The sequence below is a fragment of the Colletotrichum spaethianum genome (genome assembly GCF_022836535.1).
Source record: "Colletotrichum spaethianum MAFF 239500 DNA, contig19, whole genome shotgun sequence".
Lineage (NCBI taxonomy): Eukaryota > Fungi > Ascomycota > Sordariomycetes > Glomerellales > Glomerellaceae > Colletotrichum > Colletotrichum spaethianum.
This window is the reverse complement of record NW_026054789.1, coordinates 812,664-837,534: the sequence shown is the minus strand read 5'-3', so window position 1 is coordinate 837,534 and position 24,871 is coordinate 812,664. Positions and strand designations below refer to the sequence as shown.

At 56.1% G+C, this 24,871-nt stretch overlaps 6 protein-coding genes across 6 annotated transcripts; 2 read left to right on the top strand and 4 right to left on the bottom strand.

Moving 5' to 3' along the window:
• Positions 1-177: 177 nt before the first annotated feature.
• ColSpa_07656 (uncharacterized protein) lies at positions 178-1,106 on the bottom strand (the record flags this gene model as incomplete). The annotated part of the gene is made up of 5 exons (XM_049273868.1): positions 178-309; positions 371-432; positions 531-710; positions 797-906; positions 1,003-1,106. The coding sequence occupies 5 exons, from the start codon at positions 1,104-1,106 to the stop codon at positions 178-180; spliced, it is 588 nt and encodes a 195-aa protein (XP_049129825.1).
• A 469-nt stretch (positions 1,107-1,575) lies between these two features.
• Positions 1,576-2,350, top strand: ColSpa_07655 (uncharacterized protein; the record flags this gene model as incomplete). The annotated part of the gene is made up of 2 exons (XM_049273867.1): positions 1,576-1,627; positions 1,866-2,350. The coding sequence occupies 2 exons, from the start codon at positions 1,576-1,578 to the stop codon at positions 2,348-2,350; spliced, it is 537 nt and encodes a 178-aa protein (XP_049129824.1).
• A 2,727-nt stretch (positions 2,351-5,077) lies between these two features.
• On the bottom strand, positions 5,078-7,403 carry ColSpa_07654 (DNA mismatch repair protein MLH1; the record flags this gene model as incomplete). The annotated part of the gene is made up of 3 exons (XM_049273866.1): positions 5,078-7,015; positions 7,069-7,248; positions 7,305-7,403. 3 exons carry the CDS (start codon positions 7,401-7,403, stop codon positions 5,078-5,080), a joined length of 2,217 nt encoding a protein of 738 aa, XP_049129823.1.
• Positions 7,404-8,869: 1,466 nt separating this feature from the next.
• ColSpa_07653 (uncharacterized protein) lies at positions 8,870-9,508 on the top strand (the record flags this gene model as incomplete). Its single annotated transcript, XM_049273865.1, has 2 exons — positions 8,870-8,946; positions 9,037-9,508. 2 exons carry the CDS (start codon positions 8,870-8,872, stop codon positions 9,506-9,508), a joined length of 549 nt encoding a protein of 182 aa, XP_049129822.1.
• A 3,799-nt stretch (positions 9,509-13,307) lies between these two features.
• Positions 13,308-14,237, bottom strand: ColSpa_07652 (uncharacterized protein; the record flags this gene model as incomplete). Its single annotated transcript, XM_049273864.1, has 1 exon — positions 13,308-14,237. One exon carries the CDS (start codon positions 14,235-14,237, stop codon positions 13,308-13,310), a length of 930 nt encoding a protein of 309 aa, XP_049129821.1.
• A 1,571-nt stretch (positions 14,238-15,808) lies between these two features.
• Positions 15,809-16,471, bottom strand: ColSpa_07651 (uncharacterized protein; the record flags this gene model as incomplete). Its single annotated transcript, XM_049273863.1, has 1 exon — positions 15,809-16,471. The coding sequence occupies one exon, from the start codon at positions 16,469-16,471 to the stop codon at positions 15,809-15,811; it is 663 nt and encodes a 220-aa protein (XP_049129820.1).
• Positions 16,472-24,871: the final 8,400 nt, after the last annotated feature.

The window sequence follows — 24,871 nt, the reverse complement described above, 5'->3', positions numbered from 1 at the left end:
GCGTCATTCACAGGATTACATTTCAGGCCCCGCGGCAGGAGAGGTCTCGTGCCGACTGTATTTGATATAGACTTTATATACCCACGGGATAAACAACAGCATGGACTGGTAATGGCGAGACGAAACATTTGGAACCCGGCAAATACAATAGGCAAATGAGATTTTTTGAGTTGTTCACTACAAAACGTGGCCTGCTACATAGGCCGCGCTGTTTGACGAGTCTATTTGTTGGGTGCTGGCGGTGATCTTGGCGACGACTAGCAGCACAACGCAGGTCCCGATGATGCTGAGGGCCACGATGGAAAGGACCTGCATCTGTCAGTAGGCCAACACAAGCACACCAAATCCCGGGTTCCGGGTGACCACTTACAAGTTGCGTCCGCCAACCCGTCTGTACGATGGCGGCTTTCCGACTATACTTGTTTACGGTTTCTGAACGTGTCAGGCGTGTGTCCTGGTCCCTGGTTTTCGGTCTCTCTCGTTGCCATTGACGGGGGAAGCTGTGGGAAGAGATGGCGAAGGAGACTCACTGATGTAGTTGCCGATGCCGAGGCACAGGCACGCGACGGCGAGGATCCAGAAGATGATGCCCAGAGGCTTGGCCATGCGCAGCTCGAGCTGGCTAGGCTCCGACTTTAGGTGGAAGGAGAGGACGATGGCGACGGCGACGATGGACATGTAGACGGAGAGGCGGAGGTAGGAGAGGAACGCTGCGCGGCGACGATTGCCGTTGTTAGTTGTGTCCGTCACTCATTCTTTCGAGGGTCGGGATTCGGGTGTGAGCTGTGCGACGTACTCCTCTCATTCGCGCAGTGGTCCCGCGCGTCGCTGGTTTCATTCTGGAAGAGGAGGGGGCCGAAGATGGGCCAGGCGAGGAACGTCGATTTGCCGGCGTGGCCTGGGCCGCTGTCACGTCCATAACGTCAGAGGTGTCCTCGCTCAATCCGGTGGAAGGATTGGGCGCGGAGCACAGCTTGTTCCTAGGTAGGGGAGGCTACTCACCCAATATCGCCGACTTCAATGGGCCTCAGCATCGAAGAGGCGCGAAGAGGCGCGCAGCAGTGGAAGGTGAGATCCTCATCGTCAATGTCGGGCCTCGATGCCATTGTCACTTGCAATTGATCCAATTGAGTGAGGAACAGCTCACAATCCCGAGGGAGGGGTTCAGAACGCTGGTGTATACTGACGCGGGCGACTTGGGGGATCAAGTCTTGGAACGCCCCCGGATTTGATCACAAGCGCCATGTATGATGCGATCTGGGCACCGTGCGGGGCTCGGTGCGACAACGCAGCGAATGGAACGTTTGAGAACAACGCGGACACTGTACGGCAACGGCGATCGGCGCTCGGGATCCACTCCCGGCCCGTCTACTTTCTACTTGAATATCACCTTTGGACCTACGCGTGAGCTTGTGTGAACACCGAGGCGTAGGGTTTCAGTGCCCAAGCTTGTTGTTATGATATAAAATAATTGTTGTCCTCCCTTCTAGCTGCCAAGCAACTCTGAGTTGACAGAGTATGTGACTTTTTGGGTTGAGGGCCTGGGCATGCCATTTTGGGCGCTTTCTAGTCGGCATGGCTTCATTATACTCCAATGTTTACGGACCGCCTTCAATTCTGCCTTGCGGTTCTCATTTCTAACACTCTTTGCCAGCCATCGTAGTGGCAGTAATATCCCTTGACGAATCATCAGCTGTGGCTGAGCCGCGCACATCTGCAGTCTCGATTGGTCTCTGCAAGATGCAGAATGTGGTTGGGCAAGAGACAAGCCTGAAAGACAATTTCTCTCGGTTGTCCATCTTCCCTGACGGGCTTTCTTCTTCTCCCAAAACCCCTCCTTTCTCCGTATTGAATCATTACACCAGTCATCCATCTCATTGCAATCTTCCATTCGATTGTAGCCATATCGTTTGGCTGGTCGGCCGGCGGCATCGCTGCCGCCACCAAGCTGCTCTGCGACGTGTATCAAGCCCTTGACGACTGCAGCGGTGCTTCTGGAGACTACCGCGATGCTGTCGCCTTCCTCAAGTCGCTGACGCAAATCCTAGATCGTCTCAAGGCCTTCTCTGACAGGAACGACTATCCGGCCTACAACAGCGAGATCCGGGAGCAAGTGAAACTCATCAAACCTCCTGTCGACGAATTCATCAATTCAACACAGAAGTATGATAAGAGGTTGGGGAACACAGTCAAGGATGGTCGGTTCCGACACATTGTGCCAAAGATCAAGTGGCACTTCCTTTGCTCCAAGAACGTTCTTGTCTTGAGAAAACGAGTCAATTCTCACGTACAGATCCTGAACACTCTCATGATTCAGTCATCTTTGTACGTCCCAGGAACTAGTCCATGATAAACCATGAATGAGCCACGGCTGACCACTCCCTAGAGAATTTATATGTCACAGCGCAAAGGGCATTCCAGGAACTGTGCGCTCTGTACTTCGGGATTTTAGTCGCACAGATCTTGTCACAGCAATCAATGAGGTCCTGCAACAGAAGTTTGATTGCCTATCTGTTGTATCGGCAACGGAAAGGTCGGAGCTTCGAGAGCTTACCCTTATGGCATTACAGGAGTTCAAGCAAGCTATTCGTGAAGCCCGGGAGTTTCGACAATCCTCCATCGCACTATCTACCGGAGAGGATTGCGCCAAAGTAATTCGTTGGTCCGAACAATGCATCAATTTAGACGATGACGAACGAGTTTCTCTTCAAGACCTGTACGTTTTTCAGTGTTTTCCAGTCAATGAGATTTCTTTGCAAGATCTGACCACACCGAAGACAACGCTTATTCCTATCGTTCCTTTGCAACCTACTGTAAGTTCGCCTCCGTAACTGTGTGAAACTATGCATGAGAACTCATCCAAGACGCCTGGCGAAGTCTGTATCTGTCAGCCTTAGTGAAACCCTCTTAACAGTTGACGCCGCTTCTCATGGCCAAACATAACATCAGTTTCTTCGACGCGATGGGAGGCACCGGAGCCGGGTACTCAGATATGACACATTCCGAACCTTTAACGTTAGTTTGAGACTAGCTGATTTTGCAATGCTCGATACTGATAAGGTTCTGGAGCAGGTTCTGAAGGCTTTCATCCACGGCCAATTCAGCAATGTCCCACTCATAGACCGTCGGCAGTATGTCATAATCGGAGAGAGCGATCAAATACTTGACGAAAGCAACTGGTCCAATAGCATTGTGCCTGGTTGCAAGATTGCCATGTCGATGGTTCGCATTGCACTCGATGATAGCATTGATCCTCTTCAACAGCGACTCTGCCTCAGACGGCCATGTCGAGGAGCCAAGCTGTTGCAGGTTTCAAAGGTTTGGGTGCAATGGTGGGTGCATCCCAAATTGCAAGTATCTCGAACAAACAAAACAGTGCTGATTGCTATAACAGCCCACACTGCAAGAACCAGCTTTTCCAAGGGTCTGCTACGGTTCGCGATTCCCGTTCAGCTACGACACAGAAATACGGCCCACCAAAACCGATACCATCTTGGCAGGATCATGCATTGCAAGACAGAAGGACGTTTTATTGCATCGAGCAGCTGACTGGCAAGGCTCTAATCAATGAGCTGGAACTGCTTACCTTGTCCGGGGAGCACCCAGACTTCAAACGAATTGTTACCAAGATTGAGAATACTTGGTCTATTTTATCCCACATTGCTAGTTCAAGCCCCTACGAGAGTTTTGATGTCAAACTCCTCAACGACTAATTCCCGCCTAATCGTGCCTCAATGGTTGGTAAAGCCGTTTTCTTTAAGCGTTGCATCATTTCATATACGTGGATTCGGTTGGAAATGAACCCTGACTATCTGTCTGGGTCAGAGACCGGGACGCATCACTTGGGGCGTCAGGGGGGCACTGGCGTAGGCCTACCGGATGTAAACATTCTTAGCCTAATAAAGGCGGCTTTTAAAGGACACCTAGACAGCACTCAGCAGGGAAAAGAGGTATAGATTTAAATGCAAGTCACAATTAACCCCTACATGTAACCTTTGTTGACTCCAGTACTCCGTACGATCCCAGCCTTTGACAGTCAGCAGCACTGCCCCTGATCTGAGTCTGAGGCAGGCGAACCGACACAGATGGTGGTCCATGTCCCAATCAAAGTCAGTTTGTATTCCCAGAGCGATCTTCAGAGATTCTATGAGCGGCTCCCATACGGAACATGCCAACGGCGCAAACGCTGCCTTCGAATAAGGCGCCATTTTGATCCGTTGGTAAAGTTTGTACCATTCAAGATACCACGCTAAAACTCACAAACACCTCCTTTCAGACGACATATGCTCTGACCTCATATGTGTCTGCACTATAATTATCAACGCCCACTAAGAAGATTCTGTAAGGATATGCCAGATTGGACCAGCCACAGCAAGAGCGCTCACGGCGGTGACCTGTGTATAACAATGCCCCCGGAAGATAATTCGAGACGTCCTTTCTGTTCGTTCCCAGGCACTGACTTGAAACATCATGTTGCAAAACATATGGATAAAGAGTCTCTGTCTATTCCTGACATAGTCTCAGGCGCAGCAAGCATGTTAAGAATGTTCAGACGCAACCTTCAGAGGGAAGCTTCGACGCCAATTTGACAGCAACCCCAACAACCAGTATTGGGAACTGCAGCATCGGGCTCAAACGAAACATTTGCCGTCCCAGCCATCCCCTACTACTTCAGGCCAGAATCGCCAAGAGGCCATTCTATTCGGTAACTAGAAGTAGTGCTAGATAGATGAGGGTACAAAATAATGAAGAGGAAACAGCATTGCCTGAAAGAATATACAGAGACACGAAGAACGTAGGATCTCTTCAAAGGAAAAACTGATTTTGCTGATTTCCCTTTCTCCAGTTCAATCTTTACCCACGAACTCCCTTACTCCTGACATGACTGTAAAGTTCTTGAAATCACTTATCCATCGCGGGCTAAGCAAAGAGCAAAATGGAAGAAATGGCGCTAAAGGGGGTGATTGCCGGCTCGGGTTGTTTCGAGCTGCTTCTTTGATTCATCCATTGACTGTAGAACTGTGATACCACGTCATGCCTTGGTGCAATGAACGAATTCCACTCCAGAACCGCTCGACTAACACCTCTCAAATACCCGATACAAGCCCTTCAGGTCGGCAACCTCCAACACGGCTGCCTTCATCAACGACGTCGTCGCCACCAGCCTCGCCTTGAAGGCGGGGAAAAAAACATGTTCCATGGTCCAGCGCACATTCCGCCGCCGTTCCGCAACTCGGTCATCAAGCTTGCCTTCTCCCTCGTCCTCATCAGCCTCCCCACCAACCGTCGGCGGCAACTGCTCAGGCACATAGAAGGACGCCAACTCCTTCAAAAACGTATCGAAGCACGACTTCTCCTCGGCCCAGTCGACGCAGGGCCCCAGACGCAGCAAGAAGCGGGGCAGCTTGACCATGGCCGGTGTGTAGCCCTTGATCAGGAGGGGAATGGTGAGCAGCTCGCCTGCGGGGCTGACTTCGAGCGAGAAGTACTCGCTAAGCATCTCGCGTCGCTCGATCAGCTGGGCGGCGACCTTTTCAACAACGTCATCAACGTCAAAGTCCTCATCGGGAGACTCAATGTTATTCTTCTCTATCTCGGCGCCCACATGGAGGATCTCCCGCAGGTCCAGGGGTGGCGTGAAACGAATAGTGCCAAAATTACCAAAGTCCGTCAAGCCGACTTGGTAGCAGTACTCATAGCAGGTTCGGCCATAGTCAATGAGATACAGCTTGACACCGCTCTGAATGGCGGCAAGGCGGCGGCGCTCGTCGACGATGCCGACAAACGTATGGTTAGCAAAGATGTCTGTGAGGTCATTGTGCATGTCTTCTCTGACCTCGGCACGAAGCTCCTTGATGCTAGTGAGCCTCATCGGCGCAAAAGGCCTGTCCACGATCTCGTACTGGATATTTTCCGAGGCAGACAAGGCGTTCTCGTCAGACGATCCAGCCGCTGCTGCAGGAGATGCCTTGGAGGGGGTGGCTGCTGCAGCGGATGGGAGCATACTTGTGATTTTGCGTAGGCTCGTGTCGGTGCGGACAAGGCTATTAGAATTCCTTCGCGGCCGTTTCGAGCCCGGTGTTTCTCGAGCCGGAGTTGCTGGCGTGCCCTCGCCCTCGGATTGAGGGACCGTGTCTATCAGATGACTGCCTGGAAGCAAGCTTTGCGTCATGAATGTGCGACTTGTATCCACCTCTGCGAGCTTCGACCGAATGTGCTCGCATATTGATTGGATAACGTCGTCCTCGTTCAAAAAGTGCACCTCCTGCTTCGTCGGATGGACGTTGACATCGACGCGGGCGGGATCAATTTCCAAGCTGAGATAGATGAATGGCCGACCGCCCTTGGGCAAAAAGGTAGAGTACAACTGCTCCAGAGCTTTTTTAATGTTGGTGGACTCGACGCATCGGTGGTTGATGAATAGGAGGAAGGTGGTTTTCTTGATGTTGTAATTGGCATTCGTAGCCCAACCGGTGGCCTTAAAGCCCCAGCGGTCTTCGGATGTTGAGAAATGCATCAGCTCGTTGGCCACACCGGATCCGTAAATCTGCCTTATGCGATCGACCTCGCTCGCGGATGCTTGAATGGAGACGCTGGTGCCGGATTCCCCGTGTTTCTTGCATGAGAAAGCCACTCCCTTACAGTGGATGGCGTAGCGACCGACAATGTCAATGATTTTGTTGAATTCTTCGGCTGGGGACCTGAAAGCTCGTCGACGAGTTGGTATGTTATAGAACATGTCTTCGACGCTGATCTGGGTGCCCTGGCGGCCGGCGGTGGGCTTGGGTTCGGCCGACTGGCCGGGTTTCGGAGGGGCCAACTTTCCATCGAGGTAAGTGGCGCGCCACGCGCAGTCCGACTCCTTGGTCTTTGTGGTCACCGAGAGGTGGGCGATGTGACTGATACTTGCCAATGCTTCACCTCTGAAGCCGTAGGTGGCGATGGAAGTGAGGTCCTCGAAGGCGGTGATTTTGGAGGTTGTGTGGCGTTCGCAGAGAATCTCCAAGTCTTCTTTCTGCGAGGAGGTCAGAGGGACAGGACAGCTTCAAGACATGGACGGAAGCATACCTGAATGCCACAGCCATTGTCGGTAATCTGGAGGAGTTTGAGGCCGCCCTCCTTGACCAGAACCTCGAGAGCAGTGGCGCCAGCATCGACAGAATTCTCGACCAACTCCTTCAAGGCGTTGACAGGGGCAACGATGATTTCGCCTGCGGCAATCTTGTTGACAACATTGGGGTCAAGCGCCTACAAGTGCATGTCAGAGAGATGACAAGCCAAGTGAGGCGACAAGTGCAACTCACCCGAATACGACGGGGAGTACGCGACTCGTCTAGGTCTTCCTCCGCCTTCCGCTTCATCCCAGCAGAAGGAGGCGGGTCTACTTCCATGGAGTCGGACATGACCGCGATATCGAGGGGACCAGTTGGAGGCGGGTAAGACACTAAAGGTGTGAGGCGGAGACGAACTACTTTGGCGTCGAGGAAAGATGCATCCCTAACGGGCTTGCCTATTATTATTCGGAATCACGGAGACACAGATCGAACAAGGGAGTTCGGATTGACGCAGTGCCGGCTGCCCTAACTGGGAGATTTTGGTCTGTAATCCTGGTAGTCGTAGCTCTCACAGTTGTCCGGCGGGAAGACCATCAGGAAGCAGGACGTCACGGCCGCGAGGGTCAAATCAAAGGATCCACCTGCCAAAAAACCCCCCGACGCGCGTTCACGTGAATAAGGATTAGTCATTCGGAAAACCACTCTATTATCCCTGTCCAGTGTTCAGGGAGCCTGGCGCACCCCACTGCTTGGCTAGGCACGGCAGGGACATGAAGGCTTGCAGTTTCCATCCACTGCCCTTCCATCCCATACCGTCGCGCAGATGCACCTCACTGTCGGCCCGCTGGATCGTTTGATTCCTTACTCTAGGGATTGTATGCAACGACGCAGGTCCTCGATCAACAACTAACACCCCAGTGAATGCTTTTGCGTTCTACAGCTTCCGCACCATTCGCCCGGTGTTGCAGATATGAGCAGATGGAACCTGCAGCGCCACTCCGAGTGCCAGCACCCCGAGCGCATCTGAAGACCGCCGCAGGCCTATCATCCATTCCATGATTGCATATAAAAGTTGTCTTCGTGAATCGGGGACGACACCGTGCCCCAGTCCGATCTGACTCTTGTCTCAAAGTTTCGAACTTTCTGTCAGTTTTCGAACAAGCCTACCCAAGGGTCATGGGCCGGGACCCTAGGCTGTGCTCAACCCGCCAAAGCCACCATAACGAACACATTTCGTCGAGGCTGTGGCGCCACCCGTCATCGAGAGTCACGATGTCACTTACACTTTTATCCACGCCAGGCCAGGCACCAATGCCGTCCAACGTTCGGTCTGCACTTCTTCTGCCGAGAACGCCTAACATGCTGTTCGAGTGACCGGCAAAGCCCCAACCGCCTCACTCGTTTCCAGCTACCTCTTGCAGAGGGCGGCTTTACTACGAGACAATCCTGGACCTGCTCACAAGAGGCCGACAACCGTCGCTGATCAACCACTCCCTCGGTTCAATACCATTCGTCTGGCCTCATGATCTGCCCAACTGCAAGGCGTTTCATATGGGTGCTTGTTGGTCGAAAGAGGAAAAAAGGTCCTATCGCCCACGACCTGCGACGGTCGCCTCCAACCACTTTGGGCCACATTTCTTTGCTCGGACGCCGTGCATTTAATTAGAGCCGGCCCTCAACATGAAGGCCAACCCGAACTGCTCGCACCGTCACAACGTGCTCTGCCCAACCTGCTATACCTCGACTAATTAATCACCAGTCTTGCACTAAACGACTCCACACACTCACTAGTAGCACCCGCGCTCACTGCTGCCATGTGCGAAGATAGGCACTCAGAAAGCACGGCGGGCGACTGCGTGGCCTCGACACGCGCCGACCCTCCGAGTGCCAGGTGAGTTCCTAGGCTATACCCGGTCTACCGTGTACATGCTGCATGGCTAGTGTTGCGTCTGACAGCGGGCCATAGTGGACGGAGCTCCAGGCCACCCTCGCCGGATGCTGTCGCCTCGGACCCAAACGTGGCGGCCGGCCGGCACATTCCCCGAAGCCCTCTCGCATCCCATTCCGAGAGCTTGATGGACATGCAAATCCCGCCAGCGTCGCCGTCACCCCGATCAAGCAGGAAAAGAGGCCTAGACGAATTGATTGTCGACGGCACGCCGCCGTCACCTGACAAGCTGCAACGCGAGCTCGACCGGCAACACGAAGAGGCCCTCGAGGCACGCCGCGCCGCTACCTCCCTTCTTCAGCCAGAAGCTTCATCTCGGACCCAAGCCCAAGAGAGCAAGCGGCAGAGGAAACTGGCCTACCGAGGCAAACCCCTGGTACACGATGCGAAGCCGCGCACGGACAATAACAACAACAACAACAACAAAGACAACAACGGCAAGGGAGGCGGTGGGTATACCAGAGAAGGGCGGCCCAGCTCCCCTGCAAACTCTTCAGAACATTAAGGCTCGAAAGCCCTTGCACCACCCACCATCCATCCACCCGATGCATCCAGTGATGGCATCCATGCAGGAACAGGACGACTGACCGTTCTACATCCACCGGCAACGCAGCATCGCCCCTCTCTTATCACAGTCTAGTATCCGTAGGGCCCCCTTCGGCACACTAGCACCCAGCGCGCCTCACATGGTTCAGGTTACCTTCTTCGTCGGCAGCAGGCGCCATCGCCCTCGACGGACCGGGAATGCAAGTGTTGGAAGGGGAGGGGATGGGATGGGATGGCATGCTTCCCCCCCCCTTCTCATTCTGGCCCAGCGAGTCCTTAGTCCTCAGTCCTCAGGTTCCTTAGGTTCATCAGAGGCATGATATGAAGCCGTCGGTTGGCGCCTATAGCGTGGCCAGCCCGTCGGCGTTGCGGTTTAGCGGTCGGCACCGCCACCTGTTCGGCGCCCCCTCGGTCATTTCCCTCCCACCCTCCAAGGCCCAGGGCCCAGCAGGCATGCGGCCACAAGACCCGGCTACCATGCGAGGCCCGTTTCGAAACAACCTTAACAGTCGACGCCTTTCCCATTCGCGCCGTCGACGCCCATGACTGAGGGTGCCGAAGAACCCATTTCAGGAAGTCTCGCCTCCCTCTCGCGACCTCTTCGCAGCCTAGCGGCGCTGCACACGCTCGAATGCAGAGTGTCCCAATCCAGCGGCCGTCACCAAAAGATGCATCGGCAGCGCCTCTCTTGTTTCAGGTCGACGTCCCCATTCGCCCTCTTTCGTCTTCAATGATTCCTGATTCTGTAGGCATTTTGGTCGGCTTCCTCTCCCCCCCTCCCCGTCCCTTGAGACTACGACTTCGTGTTTGCGCCAGCTGCCGCCAACCCATGCTCGAAATAGTAAATAGACAATTACGAACCCCTGCCGCGTCTTTCCCTTTTTAGCTGCACGCACCCACCACACTCCCAATGTGTCCATCAGTGTTTCAACTTTGAGTTGTGGTCCCCGTGGCCCGGACGAATGCCAAAATAGATGGTTGTTTCTTCTTTTTCCTTGGCCGGCCCAAAGCCAAATCGCTCTGCCTCGCCCTCTTCTCGCCCAAGGCCGGAGAGAGTGAGAGAGTGAGAGAGAGAAGCGTCTGCATTTTCTATTCCACCTCGCTCCGATGAGCAGGTCGACGGGCTCATAACGCTCACGAGAAGTCAATGTTGGGCAATGGCCCATGACCGCTCATGCACGATGACAAAACGAATGCTCTTGGGGCCTGGAGCAGCAACACCTGGCTCCTCCGTCTCGGAGATTTATCCCAACCGCAACAAACACCTCCCCTGCAGTCTTCATCCCATAATCCTGGGATGTGCCTCACCGGCCGTCCCCACGCATGCCACTAAATCCGTTTTTGTTTCGTTTCGTTTCCTCGTCCATCACCTGTCCCTCCTTCTGGTTGGCTCTAAGGTAATGAAGGGACGCAAACGGTTGATCACGCCCGAGTTCCTCTGTACTGACTGACGGTAAGGGGAACAAAAGGAATGCCCATCCACCCGCCTGGGGACAGAGCTACCCCTTCCCCCATATCCTCTTCTTCCTCCTTCCCCCCGAGCTTCGCGTCTTCTTCCCTCCATCTCATCTCATCTCACAAGTCCCGCTCGCTCATCACTTTGACTCTGTTGGGGATGTTGCCCACATTACGGCGGGCAACAGAGAAATCTGCGAAACGACCTCGACCAGAAGAAACGGAGATGCCCGCCAGGTGAGACGGCACTCCCGACAACTTGGCACCGAGAGAGAGAGCACGATGAAAAACACGAAAGCTGGCCGCCAAAGGTATCACGCCGAGCCCAATGGCGAAAATAACAAGTCCCGAGCGTCCCAACAAAGAACCATGGAAACCCTGAGAGGATGATAGACGGGGGGGGGAGGGAAACTCCCGGCCAAGGCCTCGCCTCCTCCCTCATCCGTGGCCGATCTCTCCCATAGGCCACTTTCGCTTCCCGTCTCTTAAGACCATGGATACCTGTAACAGTTCGCCGGCAACAAGACGGAGTCATCCAACAGGAGCGGTGCCGCCGCCAAAATTCCCAAAGCCTCCAGACCGGCACCAATACCATGGCCGGATTATACCTTCGAAAGCGGATGCGACCAAGGGCTTGGTCCCAGGGCCACCCGAAATGACACACGCACGCACACGCACACACACACACACACACACACATCAGCCCGCGCTCCGCATTGCACCACTTGCATTGGACACGCACGACATAGCGCACGCAGACGGGGAGGGGGGTTGGTTCCCTTTGGCAGCGCGCATCCGCAACCGCCGGCAGCCCGGGCGGGCGCCCTGGGTGGGATGGGCGCTGCGGACCTTGCAGACTGACTTGCAGGAAGGGAACGGGGGGGCAGACATGCGATCGAATCCGTGAGTGGCCGGCACGTTTGTTATTCTTGTTAAGAACCAGGTGCTTGAAATTATCTACGGGCCTGCTTCTCGCGGCACCTGGAGGGGGCCTCTCGCCCTCTACTCTGTACCCTCTCCTCTCTTTCTTATACTCTGGCCGGCCTCCTCCGCCGCCTCTTTCTCCTCCTCCTTCTGGTTGTGCCCTCTTTCTCTATTCTCCCTCTCCCGTCCTCTTCCATTATCCCCCCCTGGTGCGGTATGACCAGACCCTCCGGCAACTCCACCAAGGAGACATTACATTACCACCACCGCAACGTCACCTCGCCCCCAAGCATGGGACACCCCTTCACCACCTTGGCCATGGCCGCTCGCCGGGACCACCTGCCGGATTTGCGGGATCTGTCCCGCCGCATTGGCCTCGCCCGATGGTCTCCGCAATTATCGGACCATTGGGTGATGGATGGGGGCACCTGTTTCCCATCAAAAACCTGCGGCCTCGCCCTCACCAAACCCCCCTCTCCCTCTCGAGAAACAAACAAGGCGAGCCGTTTGGAGTCTTGCTCGCCAAGCCGCCCCCGGCTTGCCGTTGGAGCTTCTCGTCCGGGCCCCATGTCCTCGGTCCATCACAACTGCTCGACGCCGTCATCCGCTTGACAGAACACACAACGCAACCACCACTCATCACCCCCACTCAAGAGCTGAACCATTTTATCAAACAAACAAAACAAAACAAAATGATCAAGGGACAGACAATGTACAGCACAGGATTCAGGGGAGGGAAAAGCAAAATGATGGTCGCCGGCGAGTAAGAACGCCAGGTGAATCCCTCTGTTTTGAGTAAATCAACGAGAAAGTGGCCCGGAACCCCAGACGGCGACAAAAAACACACGCATGATGGGCGCTCATGGTCCCCCCCTCCTCTCCCGTTGCCAAACCCTAGAAAGACGGCCATAGTCCTACACTTTCCAAGGTCTTCCAGCGACGGATGCTACAAACAGACGCACACACACACAGCCCGCCAAAACCCAGTAATCCGAAGCCAAAACAAAACGCCTAGAAGGATGCCCGAATGCCCCCAATCGGCAACAGAAGAAATGCAGTATATGCAGCGGATGAGCAAATAATAAAGGGTGGTTGTACAAGTGGTATCTCGTGACGGCTCGCGGCCGCCGGAAAAACAACGAGGCGGCGCGGTCTTGAAGACGAAAGATGGAAACGAAGGGGGACTCGGTACAAATACAAGAGATGGACGCCACGTCCATCCCATAGGGTCAGAAAAGTTTCAAATGGGCCAAGGGGGGGGGGGGGGGGGGTCGGCCGGGATGACGACTCGATCGACGACGCGAAGCAAGACGACACCGGGCCGGACGAAGCGAAGAAATTATCGACAACCACCGCTAGGGCGGAGGAGAGTCATCAAATCATTGCGGACGCCGCTGGTGCGGGTCCGGCTTTTCGAGCAGACCACCGATATCGACGCGGCCAGATCGGTCGTCCCTTTGCCACGAGGGCTCGGAATGGGGCGGCTGATGTGGGCCGGCACGGATGGGCGGCAGCTGGAACGAGGGCTGCGGGGGCCGAGTGGTCGGCGGCAACTCACTGCGAGGAATCTGATACGACGAAGGGCCGGCGGCGTAGTCGGGCCGGCTTGGCGACGCGGAATACGACGGCATGCCGGGACTGACGCCCGGGCTTACACCGGATATCATGTGCGGGGGTTGTCCGGGGGACGGGCGCGGCGCGAGTGCGCCCTCGCCGAAGCGAGGTCTCGCCTGCTCAAACGTCGCCGAGACCGGCGTGTGCTGCGCATACGCCTGTTGCTGAGGTTGTTGTTGAGGCTGGTACGAATACGGCATCTCTCTGGCATGGGGCGACGGCGAGGGGTAGGGAAACCTGGGTGCCGCGTTGATGAGCAGGACGATGAAGTAAATCGACTCCCGCTTCGCAAGACCCAGTCGGACGGAATACGACCGCGGTTGCCCGTCGGCCGCAGCGAAAATGAAGAAGTCTTGGCGATCCAGCTGGAACCGCGAGAGCTCGTCAGCCTCGAACCGCAGAGAGTCAAACACGCGCTCCTGCTCCTGCCTGCCAAAGATGGGAGGCAGGTACACGGGGTCCTTTCTCGACCGCTCGTCCTGCATGCTTCGCTGGTGGTTCTGGATCTTGTCGCGCTCCGAGGACAACACAATGTCCAAGAGGGACCGACCCCTCACGCCGGGAATTCCAACGGCATCGGCAAAGGCTGGCGAGACACGGGCGATTTCCAGCTCCATCGTCAGGAAGACGACGGGTTCCGGCGCTCCCGCCGCCAAGGGCGGTGGCTGCTGCGCGTACATGTTCGCATCGGCCATGGAGACTCTGTCCAGGTAACGCGGAGCAATGGGTTCGCTTGGTTGAGACTTTAGAACGCGGTAGGAGTGACTGCCTCGGATGGGGTCATCGTACCCTGAGATGGGAGGGCCGGCTGAGTAGTGACTCAACGGCGGCCTCCTTGCTGCTGCTGCTGCGGCATCCTGGGGATGCTGATATGTCGAGGGGCCGTAGCGGGCTTCTCGGTCATCCCTCAGCCGTGGGCGGCCACGCTTCTTGTGTTGCACGTCGACGCAAGCGTCTTCCTTGCCGTTGCTCGTGCATCGCGAACACGGTCGTTGAGCTGTTTGTCGCAGACACAAGTCAGCAAGCTGCCACCATCCAACATTCCGCAAAAAAGACTAAACAGAAGCAAGCACGCGATTCAGGGCTGTTGCAAGTGCAATGGTCACCGAGCGAGAAGAAGACTATGCATGACGTCCCTCTTTAACAAGCACTTGCTCGTCACGTCAACCGCGTGGCTTAGACGTTTGGATGTCCGTCTCCGAGCTTCGTTCCCTCCCCAATCCCCCTCGCTCTCGCCCCTCCCGTCCCGCCATGCGTCGCATCCGACACGTCAATGACACGCTAGTCTTGCCCACTTGGATCATCCCGCGACCAGACCGGACGGAGCAACGATCGACCAGCCAAGTCCACCCGGAGAGGTCTGGCGCGAGGGAAGACCACACCTCCGCTTCTGTTTCAGACATGGCACAGTCGGTAGCAACCACACCCGGCGCCGCGGCTTGCGATTGGCGAGTTCGCCGGATCCCCAACCATAACCAAGAATCGAGGTTCGCTCCTCGGCGCGCCGGCTGCCACCCCGCCAATCTTTCGTCATGTCCGGCCCGCAATTCCGGTCTGCACGGGGGGTCCAGGAACCAGGCGGTTGATAGACGGCAGTGGCGGCGGCCCATCAGTCGCTGGAAAAGACGCTGAATGAGGTCCGATAGACGACGGAAGTTCGGCCACAGGCGCTGCTGACGACACAGTCTCTCGCGCTCAAGGATACCATAAACAAACCCAAGACATGACAGCCTTCGTCTTTTTTTTTTTTCGACGGCTGCACCATCCCATGCCATGCAGCCACCATCTCAACTCCCCCGTCCGAGTTTCTGCGAATGATCCGCCCGAACGGGATCGTCTTGCCCCTCAGCATCGGTCTCAGTTCAACGGGTTAATCCTTGCGCTGCGTCGTCGAGTGTCGCTCGCACCGAACGGGCCTGCTGGGTTAACGCTGCGTCCAGAATGACTCCCGGGAACTCTCGACCGGTAATGGTGTCGAGAATTGCCCAGAGACTTGCAGCCACATGCGAGCGCCCCGAAACGCTGCATCGATGTTCCCTTACAGAGAAGAGGGTTTTTCCACAATTGATCGGAGAGAGATTGCCGAAAAGAAGGATGCGCAAACCAAAGGGGACCCCAAAAAATTCAAGCAACAAAACGAAAACGAAAAGAAAATCAACTAGCGCGCCGCCATACGTACCGTCACATCTAGGCATATAGTGTTAGCGTCACCGTGTTAAAAATGCCACCACGCGTTTCACTTGGAAGTCTGCGGGGAGAGAGCGCCTTACCGAAGATGGGCTCTCTTGCAAGGCACGCACGCCGATGCCACATGGCCCTTTGTCTTTCTCTGCGTCTTGGGCGATGTGTAGGGAGCGCTGTCCTGGGACGTCTGCGACATGGTTGTCGCATAACCATGCTGATGAGGTCCTGCTGGCTGTGGCGGAGGCGGTGGCGGCGGCCCAGACATTTGCATGTATGGCGGAGGCCGTTGCTGCAAGGCCTGGCTCGCGAGGTGTGCGTATCCGGACGGCGTGTTGCGCAGATGGTCGTCGGGTCTAGGATAAGAGTAAGGCATCCTGTCCTGCTCGGCGTGATAGGATCGGGGTTGTGGCGGCGGCAAGGACTGCTGCAGCGGCGGACCTCGAGGGTCGCCCTGGTGTATTGTTGGCGGCAGTCCTCCCCGGTAGGCATCTTGCGGGCTGGTGGACGGATAGCTGCCATGCAGTTGCCCTCGGTCACCAGCGTCTGGGTTTGCTTTGGGCGGAAGAGGAGGAGACCCTGACATGGGCGGAGAAGGATATGCTCTGGGACGAGCAGGAGTCTCGGACTCTGCTCTCGGGGGAGTTGCCCAGGTCAGGTCGAGTGCGAATCGCGCCAGATCGGAGATGCCTCGGCGCTGGCCGAGCGAAGTAGATAACGAGTCGCAGTCTCTGCTGATGTCTTGCATGGATGTTGTGATGCGGCTTCACTAGGGCGTCTGGGTCGAGAGCTCTCTACGTCTTCTTCCAGACGATGCCTCGTTTCCCAGACCGTTGAAATAGAGACCGAATCGTTCGCGCGAACTTTTGTCGACCTGTTGCAGGCTCGCCGTTGGTGTTCTTTAGCTCGTGTTTCTCGGCGCTCGTTAATCAGTCCAGATGAGGCGAAAGGCGTTTCCTTCCTGCCGGCTGTTCTGAGCAAGGAGGGGCAAGTCTGTGATTCCGCTGTTCAAGTTGATTCCTTGGGGTCGGATCGATTCGAGCTTCCGTTCCTTTCCCACGCACGGATTCTTAGCCTGCCGGCGATGGCTGAGAGAAACCTTTGAATTTAACCACGACGAATCACGCCCACTTTCGCAAAACCGAGGGACTGAGATAGCCGAGATTCCGAATATCGAAGATGATGGGGGGCGGCAAGTTCGCGACGTCTTTAAAGTGCCAATAGGCCGTCTGTGCCAGTGACAGATGGCAACAAAGAAGGTTGAATCGGCGGTCCTGGGATAGCGGATGGGAGAGGGTACAGTTACTACTGCTGTGAGACGACGATGATGCTGCTGTAGCGTGATACTGGCACAGCAACAATCCTTCGGGCTCCAATGAAGCTACCTGCGGCGATATTGGTGGTTCGTCGAGCGAGATGCTGGTGCGGGCAGCTGCAGGAAGTATTACGGCGGAACCTCAGGCACGGGATGCGGAGATGGATGGCTGGATGGATGCCTTGGTACCGGCAGCTTGTTCGTCGGGCTGGACGTGGTGTATAAGTGTGGAAAGGTAGGGTAGAAGAGGAGCAAAAGTAAAGGAGAAGGAGAAGGAGGATGAGATGGAATTCTAGCCCGCTCCTTAGTCTCTCTATGTTTTCGTATCCCTCTTACGCTCGGCGGCCGGAGTAAAGAAGCGTTATTTGTCGACGGCTGGATACGTTGGAGAGTAGGGCCCATAGACTTTTTTTTTGGGAGCAGTCGATCGGTGGCTCCCGGTCGGTTTTTGTGTGACTGGAGGCAGGTCTGCTGGGTCTACAAGGAGGGGGGCAATTGAGATGAAGCTAGGGTGGTTCAGGGTTGATCTGGACGAGAGGGACAGGCCAGCCAGGGAAGACCCCGGTCGACGTCTTTAGAGTGGCTGCTAATCAAGGGTAGAGGGCTATGCCATCACGATCCCCTGCCTAACGACAATTCTCCGCGCGTCTGTGTGTGAATATGAGAGAGGGAGTGTGTGTGAGGGCGTGTGCGAGAGAGAGATATAGAGAGAGAGCGCGTGTGTAGTGAGTGAGGTACGGTACAGCAGGTACTCTTGGGACTCGTACGAGGACTGTACTCTGAGGCAGTGGGTGTGTGAGTTGTGGTGAGATGGCTCCGGAGGGGAGGTTGTACTGGCAGACATGGGCAGCAAGAGCACAACAAAATACAATAAAAAGGACAGGTGAGCAGTAGCTTGACCTGATGCAGTACCCAGGCGTGAGAGATGAGTGTATTGATTGGCGGTAGCGACGGTGATGGTAGCGTTGGGTCTGAGGGTTCCTCGACGAGATTAAAGCAGGCACGTTTGAAGCCACAATGCAATAAGACAGTGGGGGAGACAAGAGTCAGTGGAAGCTGAGAGGAGCAGCGGGTGACGGACAGGAGACAGGGACAGGTCCAAAGACGGGACGGAACCGCGGCCGCGGCCAGGGCCCCAAAAAGTAAGAGACAACAGGAGAGCAGAGGCCGGGAAACCCACTGTGGGAATCAACACGCACAAGAAGAAGAAGAAAAAGGCATTCGGTGCGCTTGCAAGGTCCCTCTCCTCGGTGACCCGTGTGTGTGCAACGTGTGCAGCGTGTGCAGTGTGCAGTGTGCCAAATTTGATTGGGGATGCGAAGGAGGCATGGTTCAGGTGGGAGTGGGCAGCAGCAGGGAGGGGTGGATGTTGTCTCGAATGTCGGAGCCGGTAGCAGATGGATATGTACACTATGTGCAAATGGAGTAGCCGGGAGCCAGGAAGGAGGAAAAGAAGACTGGCGGCGGCGGCGGTGGTGGTGGTGGTCGAGGATGGGATGGCACAGGATGAGATGGGATGGATGGCAGGCGAGCGGACGGGGGTGGGACAGGCCAACGCCCCGGGGGGTGCTCTTGTAGGAATGGTGCAGGTACACTCACTATGTAGAAGAGGGAGACGCCAGGCCGGGATCAAGACAGGCGGCGGGAGAGGAGTGGAGGGTCTGTAAGATTGACTTGATATTGCTTGAAGAGACCGGCCGAGGTGGAGGGAGGCAGGTAAATGTGGATAGGTGGACAGCAGGAGAGACATCGGATCTAGGTAGGAGAAGAAAGTATGGATGCAGCAAAGGCATTTCTATCCTGGCATCAGGATACCCAGCAAGTAGAAACGCCTGGCCATGGCACCTCCGAACAAAGACGACGACAGCTGCGAGCCAAGGACGGCTACCTATGCAAAGCATGGCCTCGGTGAGATGGGTAAGGTACAGAGAGGGGGGAGGGGAGGGAGAGGGTGCGAAGGCACAACCAAAGGCAGAACCACGTTCAAGCCCGGCATAGCGAGGTACGTAGCGACGAACGCATAGGCCAAGCTCGCGCCAACGTTGTCGTTGCTGCAAATAGCTGCTGCTGTGTCGGTAGCCCCAGGGTACAGGGCAGGAGGAGGAGGAGGAGGGGGGAGACGCAGGCGAGCGGGCGTGGATGCGTGGGACGGGGCCACGGGGGACATGGGGCAGAAGAGGAAAAGCAGAGTTGGAGGAGGGGTGTGGATGGATCAGGGCTGATGGGGTCGAAAGAAGGTTGTGGGATATGTGGAGAGGCGGGCAGAGGGATCGACCTGCGAGCGCAACAGAGAGATGAGATGAAGGATTCACAAAGGTAGCATTGAACGGACGGACGCCGTTGCAAACCATGCGATGGAGACCGAAAGAGAGAGAGAGAGAGAGAGAGAGAGAATGCAATGGCTGATGGGCCATGTGAGAGACTTGATTCGAGGCTGTTGCTTGGTATGGAGATCAAACCCGTGCGTGGTAAGGGAGGTCGGCCATCTCTCGTCAGCTTTAGAGAGGCACGGTGCGGCAAGGTATCTGGGTGAGAAGAAGGTACCGCACCGGCTAAATCGTGAGGCAAGGTACGGTGAGCCGGGAGGGCACACGAGAGGTAGGGACCAGGTGTCGGACGTGCTCAGGGATACAGCCGATGGCAGCGTGGCATCGGAAGGAAAAAGGACGACAGGGCCTCTCGTCTTGTCACGCCCACGTTCGTTCTCTCCGAGAGTGGGTTGTTGCCCTAGCCCATTTCCTTTGTTCCTGTCCTGTCCTGTCCTCCACTGCGCGCGCCGTCCGGCGTACACTACCTATCCTCCGTCCGTGTTGGTGCCCTGGTCTGCCATGGTCCCAGCCGGTTCGAGGCGAGTCCGTCCCTTTCGCGTGTCTGTCTCGGATGGGCCCTTTAGATTTCGATACGATTAAAGACACGATTAAAGTATCCGTATGGACAGGCTAGGCAGGGAGCCTGTCTTAGCGGGCGCCTGGTGTCACCTCAGTAAAGACAGACGGCACGTTGCGCCCTAGCGCAGAACCGGAAAATGGAGGCGGCCAACGTAGACTGTGGGCGCAGACGAGACGTGCATGTCAACAAGTCAGTGGGCATGCCACGCTCAGGCCGAGGCCGGGCGTCTTTACCGACCGACTGTTGATGTCGTTGCAACTCGCTTCACCTCTCGACGAGACTCGGCGGTACCGCGCATGGGCCGAGCTGGGTTGGAGTCAGATAAATAGTGTCCGTGCCTGTGCTCGTGTTGATACAGTCAGGAAGTGCGATGCCCTGGGCCAAGTTGATTCGTAGTGCACCAAACCTAGGGGCACGTACGGTGAAATGTATGGTACCATAGGAGATGAATGATGGGTTGTTCGGCCGCCGCGACCCCGGCTTGTTACAAGCCCGCCAACGTCGAGTCGAGTCTCGTGCTCGGTCTGAAGGTGTCCCGAAAAAGAAGTCCCACCTGGGTGGCGACGTCGTTGAGAGTCAGGGTCTCTCGGCCGCGGTCGTCTTTGTATAGGCATGCCTTGCTGGACGGGAAGGAATGACGACAATGACGATAGGGCCCCGGTGAAGAAGACCAGCGTACGCAATTTCTCCTTCAGCCGCTGCTCATGGGTGGTCTTATTCCGAGTGGCCACCGGCCGGGTGATACCTAAGCTCTACCTAGGCTGTGTGGCTGACGGCCAGACCGGGCGGGCAAGGCGAACAAGCAGGGGCAGAGGGCTGAGATGGTAATGCAACTGGACACCGGTGATGGAGACCGACCTTGAAGCCACACTGCCATGTCCGGCATACAGCGTTTGTGGTGGAGAGACTTGGAAGGGGACGACAAAGATGGCGACATGGACCGGGGATGGAGGGCCGTTGGCGAAGAACCTTGAAGAACTAGCTGTCGCCGTTACTCTCCACCGGTTGGCCGGCTTGGGCTTGGGCTTGGGCTTCCACTCTCCGTTAGCTTGACGGTTGACGTGAGGACTCGAGTAGTGTGTGTGCGCGCGCTTGCGTGTGGCTGTGGCCAACTTCGGGGTCGTGCGCGTGCAAGAACGAGATTGGACAAGAGGCGAGATGAATTGGTCCAAGTTTGAGCGGTTGTCACTCAAGACCCCGAAACTGGATGTACATCGAGGCATTGAGACCGTTACCGTCATGGCCGATTAGTGCTCCAAGGCATGCCGCAGTGGGTAAAGCATTTGTGAGTGCCTCCGCTTCCCTCAAAGCCGGTCCGTGGTTCAGAAGGTACGCTGGGAGGAGCAGCCCGGGATACGGCCAAGCACTAAGATGATATATGGTGCTTCCCTCGTCGCGTGCGTTGTCTCTGCGGCCGCGTTGGCTGTCGGATGCCACATGGCAGGGCCGAGTGTCGGATGCATTCCGGGATGGTGTGTACTCCGCAAGTGTGACTAGTGGCGGTTGGGGACGTCGAGGCTGGGGCGGGAAAAGGAAAACTGGTACGCAAGACGTGCAGCGGGGCAGAAGACAAAGAGGACAAAACTCGCCTCCCCATCTCCGCGAGCAGGCGTGAGGTGGCTCCAACTTCGTCTGCCCGTTCAAGGCGTAATCCTAGCCCTTCCAAAGGCTTCGCGCTACCTTGCAGGAAATGATGTTGGTAACTTTACTGTCGAGGTATGGAGCTGGTCCGCCCAGCTCAGTCTGCGTCCGAACCTGCTGGAAAGGGGTATTGGGACCAGGAACAGGAACAGTCCTTGCGCAGCCAGGCACGAAGACGGGCCGCGCCCACCTCTTGACGTCGGTCAGCACTGTCAGACGTCCGTCCGCGTCGGCTCTTGACCTCAGTCTATCAGAAACCTGCCATCTGTGCGTATGTCCCTTTCCTTGCAGACTCTGCAGGTCGGCAGGCGGTAGGTATCCTGTTGATGCGTCTTGTGCCCCGTCTCACCGCAACTCTAAGGAAGAAACGGCTACCGTCCGGACTCGAGACTTGTCCTTCGGCACCCCTCTTCCCCTTCTCACAAGCTAATGCAGTAATAGGTCGCTCTGGAATACCAGCTGGGTACTACCCGTGATCCTGCATGTGTTAGCGATCCGAACAGGGTCGCACCTTTCAGATCATACCCAGCATTGCCAGCAGCCATTCATCTGTCCGCCCGCCCGTAGCCTCTAGTCCCGGGGTAGCGAAGGAGTCTCACGGGTACGAAAAACCGGCTGTAACGGTGGACTGGGCGGCCTGTCCCAGTCACCAACTACTACTGCCAGCGCCGCCACCGCCTTTCCTCTCCCAGCATCCAGGTACCTTGCTTTGCCTTAGCCCAGCACCGGGGCTAGGGTCTTGGGGCCGTCACTAAGGCACGTCGCCCGAGATAGAAGAGCCCAAGAGAAGAAGCCGCACCGATGCATTCCGCACCGCTCAACTGATGCTATTCGACCAGTGAACCTTGAGACCAGGTGTCCAATATAACACAACAAGGTATCCACAGTGGTTGTCAAGCATGATTCTCTGGAGCCGATAGCCTAATCGACTAGACCGGCGCCCAGGAACCGCAACTCACACCTCGGGTCTTGTTCTCCTTTTCTCTTGGGCCTTGTTGTAGTTATTGCTCGCCGTCGTCGCTGCCGCATGAGAAGAGAGGTGTCCAGTCGGCGTGTCAGCAACTTTGCATATGGCCCCCGGCCAACCCAACTGCAAGATCGGTCGGTGCCGTCAGTAGGCCTTGTCACCTACCTCTTGCATCGCATCGACAGAGCAGACGGACCTGCCTAATAAATCCTGTGTCTGCATCTCGTTCGAAACGTACCGTGAGTTCATAGTACGTAGCGAAATTTCGTGCGTCGCTTCGGTGCCGCCTCCGATCAGTACCTAGCCGGCCGGCTCACTTGCTCCCAATGGGGACAGGCGCTGGGACACCGAGCCCCAGCCAACTCCCACCAGCCCCGAGCCGCCTCATATTGTCTTCAGTTGAGCCGTCCGCAACGAAATGAAGCTTCTCCAGCGCCCCATCTCCAATCAGTCAGCCACGGTTGAGATGCAGCGTGCCGCCCCCCGGCGCTGTCGGGTCTAGGCCGTTCGCACCATAGGGGGGCAAGGGGAGACAGCGAGGGTCGGGAAGAAGAGAAAAAGAAAAGAAAGCCCATCACCGACAGGCCTGGTCGTCTTTAATAACACTCAGTACTGTCGACCTGAAAGTCAGGCATTAGATATGCGATTCCAATCTCCAGCGTACAGTAGCGTCGTCATGTCGAAACCGTGGTCCTGGCCAATGCTGTCAGATGACTTGTTGCTGCTCACACAGGCATCGTGTTATGCCCCACGCTATGCGGGAACAACCAAACTCGGGCTGTCATCCTTGGGTGTATGAATCTCGAGGCATATTCAAGCTGAGCTAAAGGGCTAGTCTACGTTGATGGCATACCACTGGAAAGCAACGCAGTGCTAACAAGGTTATCCGTGCCACTGCCTCGTCCACCGTATGCATCATCATTCCCGACGGTTGGCAAGACTCGGAGAACGAATTGAAGTGGCCCAGACCGGTCGCATTATGTCGTGTGTGTGTGTGTGTGTGTGTGTGTGTGTGTGTGTGTGTGTGTGTACAGGCACGTATCTAGATGGCGACATCGGATTGACGACGAGGCTGGTCAGGGAAGCTGCACGTTGTTCGGTTTCTTCTGGCCCCGGCAACCCCCGAAAAGAAATGGGAAATCTTGCTGCATCCGTGGTGTGACGCCACACTACTCTGTATGTATGCATGAGTCTGCCATGTTGACGCCCGAGCGGTTGTGGTGGTCCCCCTCCCTTCGCTCGCAGGGCCAGGGTTACCTGCGAAGTTCAGGTGGCTTTGCCTCGAATATTCTCGTAGCCTTTCTTCGAGGCTTGTTTGCTTCCAAGTCCCGCCAGCTTCTTTGTGCTGGTGCACTGTCCTTCGAACCCCCTGTCCCTGGCGGCCAGCAACGTTCTGGAACTTGATCTTTGTGAAGCGGCTCATCATCCACTTCAGAGGCTGACTCCCCTTGCTTGTTGGTCCCCCATGTTTACCTCAGGATATTGCTTCTTTCGAAAGTTCCGCTCCATCGTTGTGGTACCTCATCGGGCATCTCTTCACTCTTCCCCAGTGCCTCTGAGATGCGGTGCATGATGGCCGAGACAATTGCCAGCAGTCAGTCCAGAGAGTCTTGGGCCCGTTGCAGACGGTAAACCTCCCATACAGCGCAGCTACCGCACAGCGGAGCAGACAGGCAATCAAAAGTGCCGGCATCACGAAAGCAATGCAATGGGGACACCCATCTATGTAAGGTTTCTGGCCCGCATAACACCCGAGCTGCGAACGACAACCATCAACCCCATTGTGAATTAGCGAATTGGGGAAGCACTAGTCGCAGGAACGGATGGTTGAGCGAGTATCGACTCCAACTGCACACAGCAAGGCCTCGACACCACTTGGGGGTGAGACGAAGCGTCTATGCAGCGGTCATATGCAGGTTGTTCGTCCCATTTGTTCGAACCGCCATTGGATCATTGGATCCTCTTTGATGCACCCGTTCCAAGTATCTGCGTGTGTGCCCAGAGATCGCTGAACTCAGGCACCATCAACCCGCCAGATCAGCCAAATGGCCACGATGGCTCGCTTGCCGCCGCCCCTCCCTCACGGTCTGGCTGCTTCTTAGGGAAAGACCAAAATCCACCAACAGGATGTCGACCTGGCCCCAACCAAGGCCATACCCTCGGCCTCTTTTGGATGCGCTGATGTGACTGTGCCATCCCGAAGAGGGACCCTGACACACGGGCTCTAAGGCGACTGACTGATCGATAGACACAAAGAGACGCACGCTCCCTTCGCTTTTTTCCTGGCCTATTTAGCCGTGTGTTCGATACTGCCACCGACCAGTACTGCGACTGAC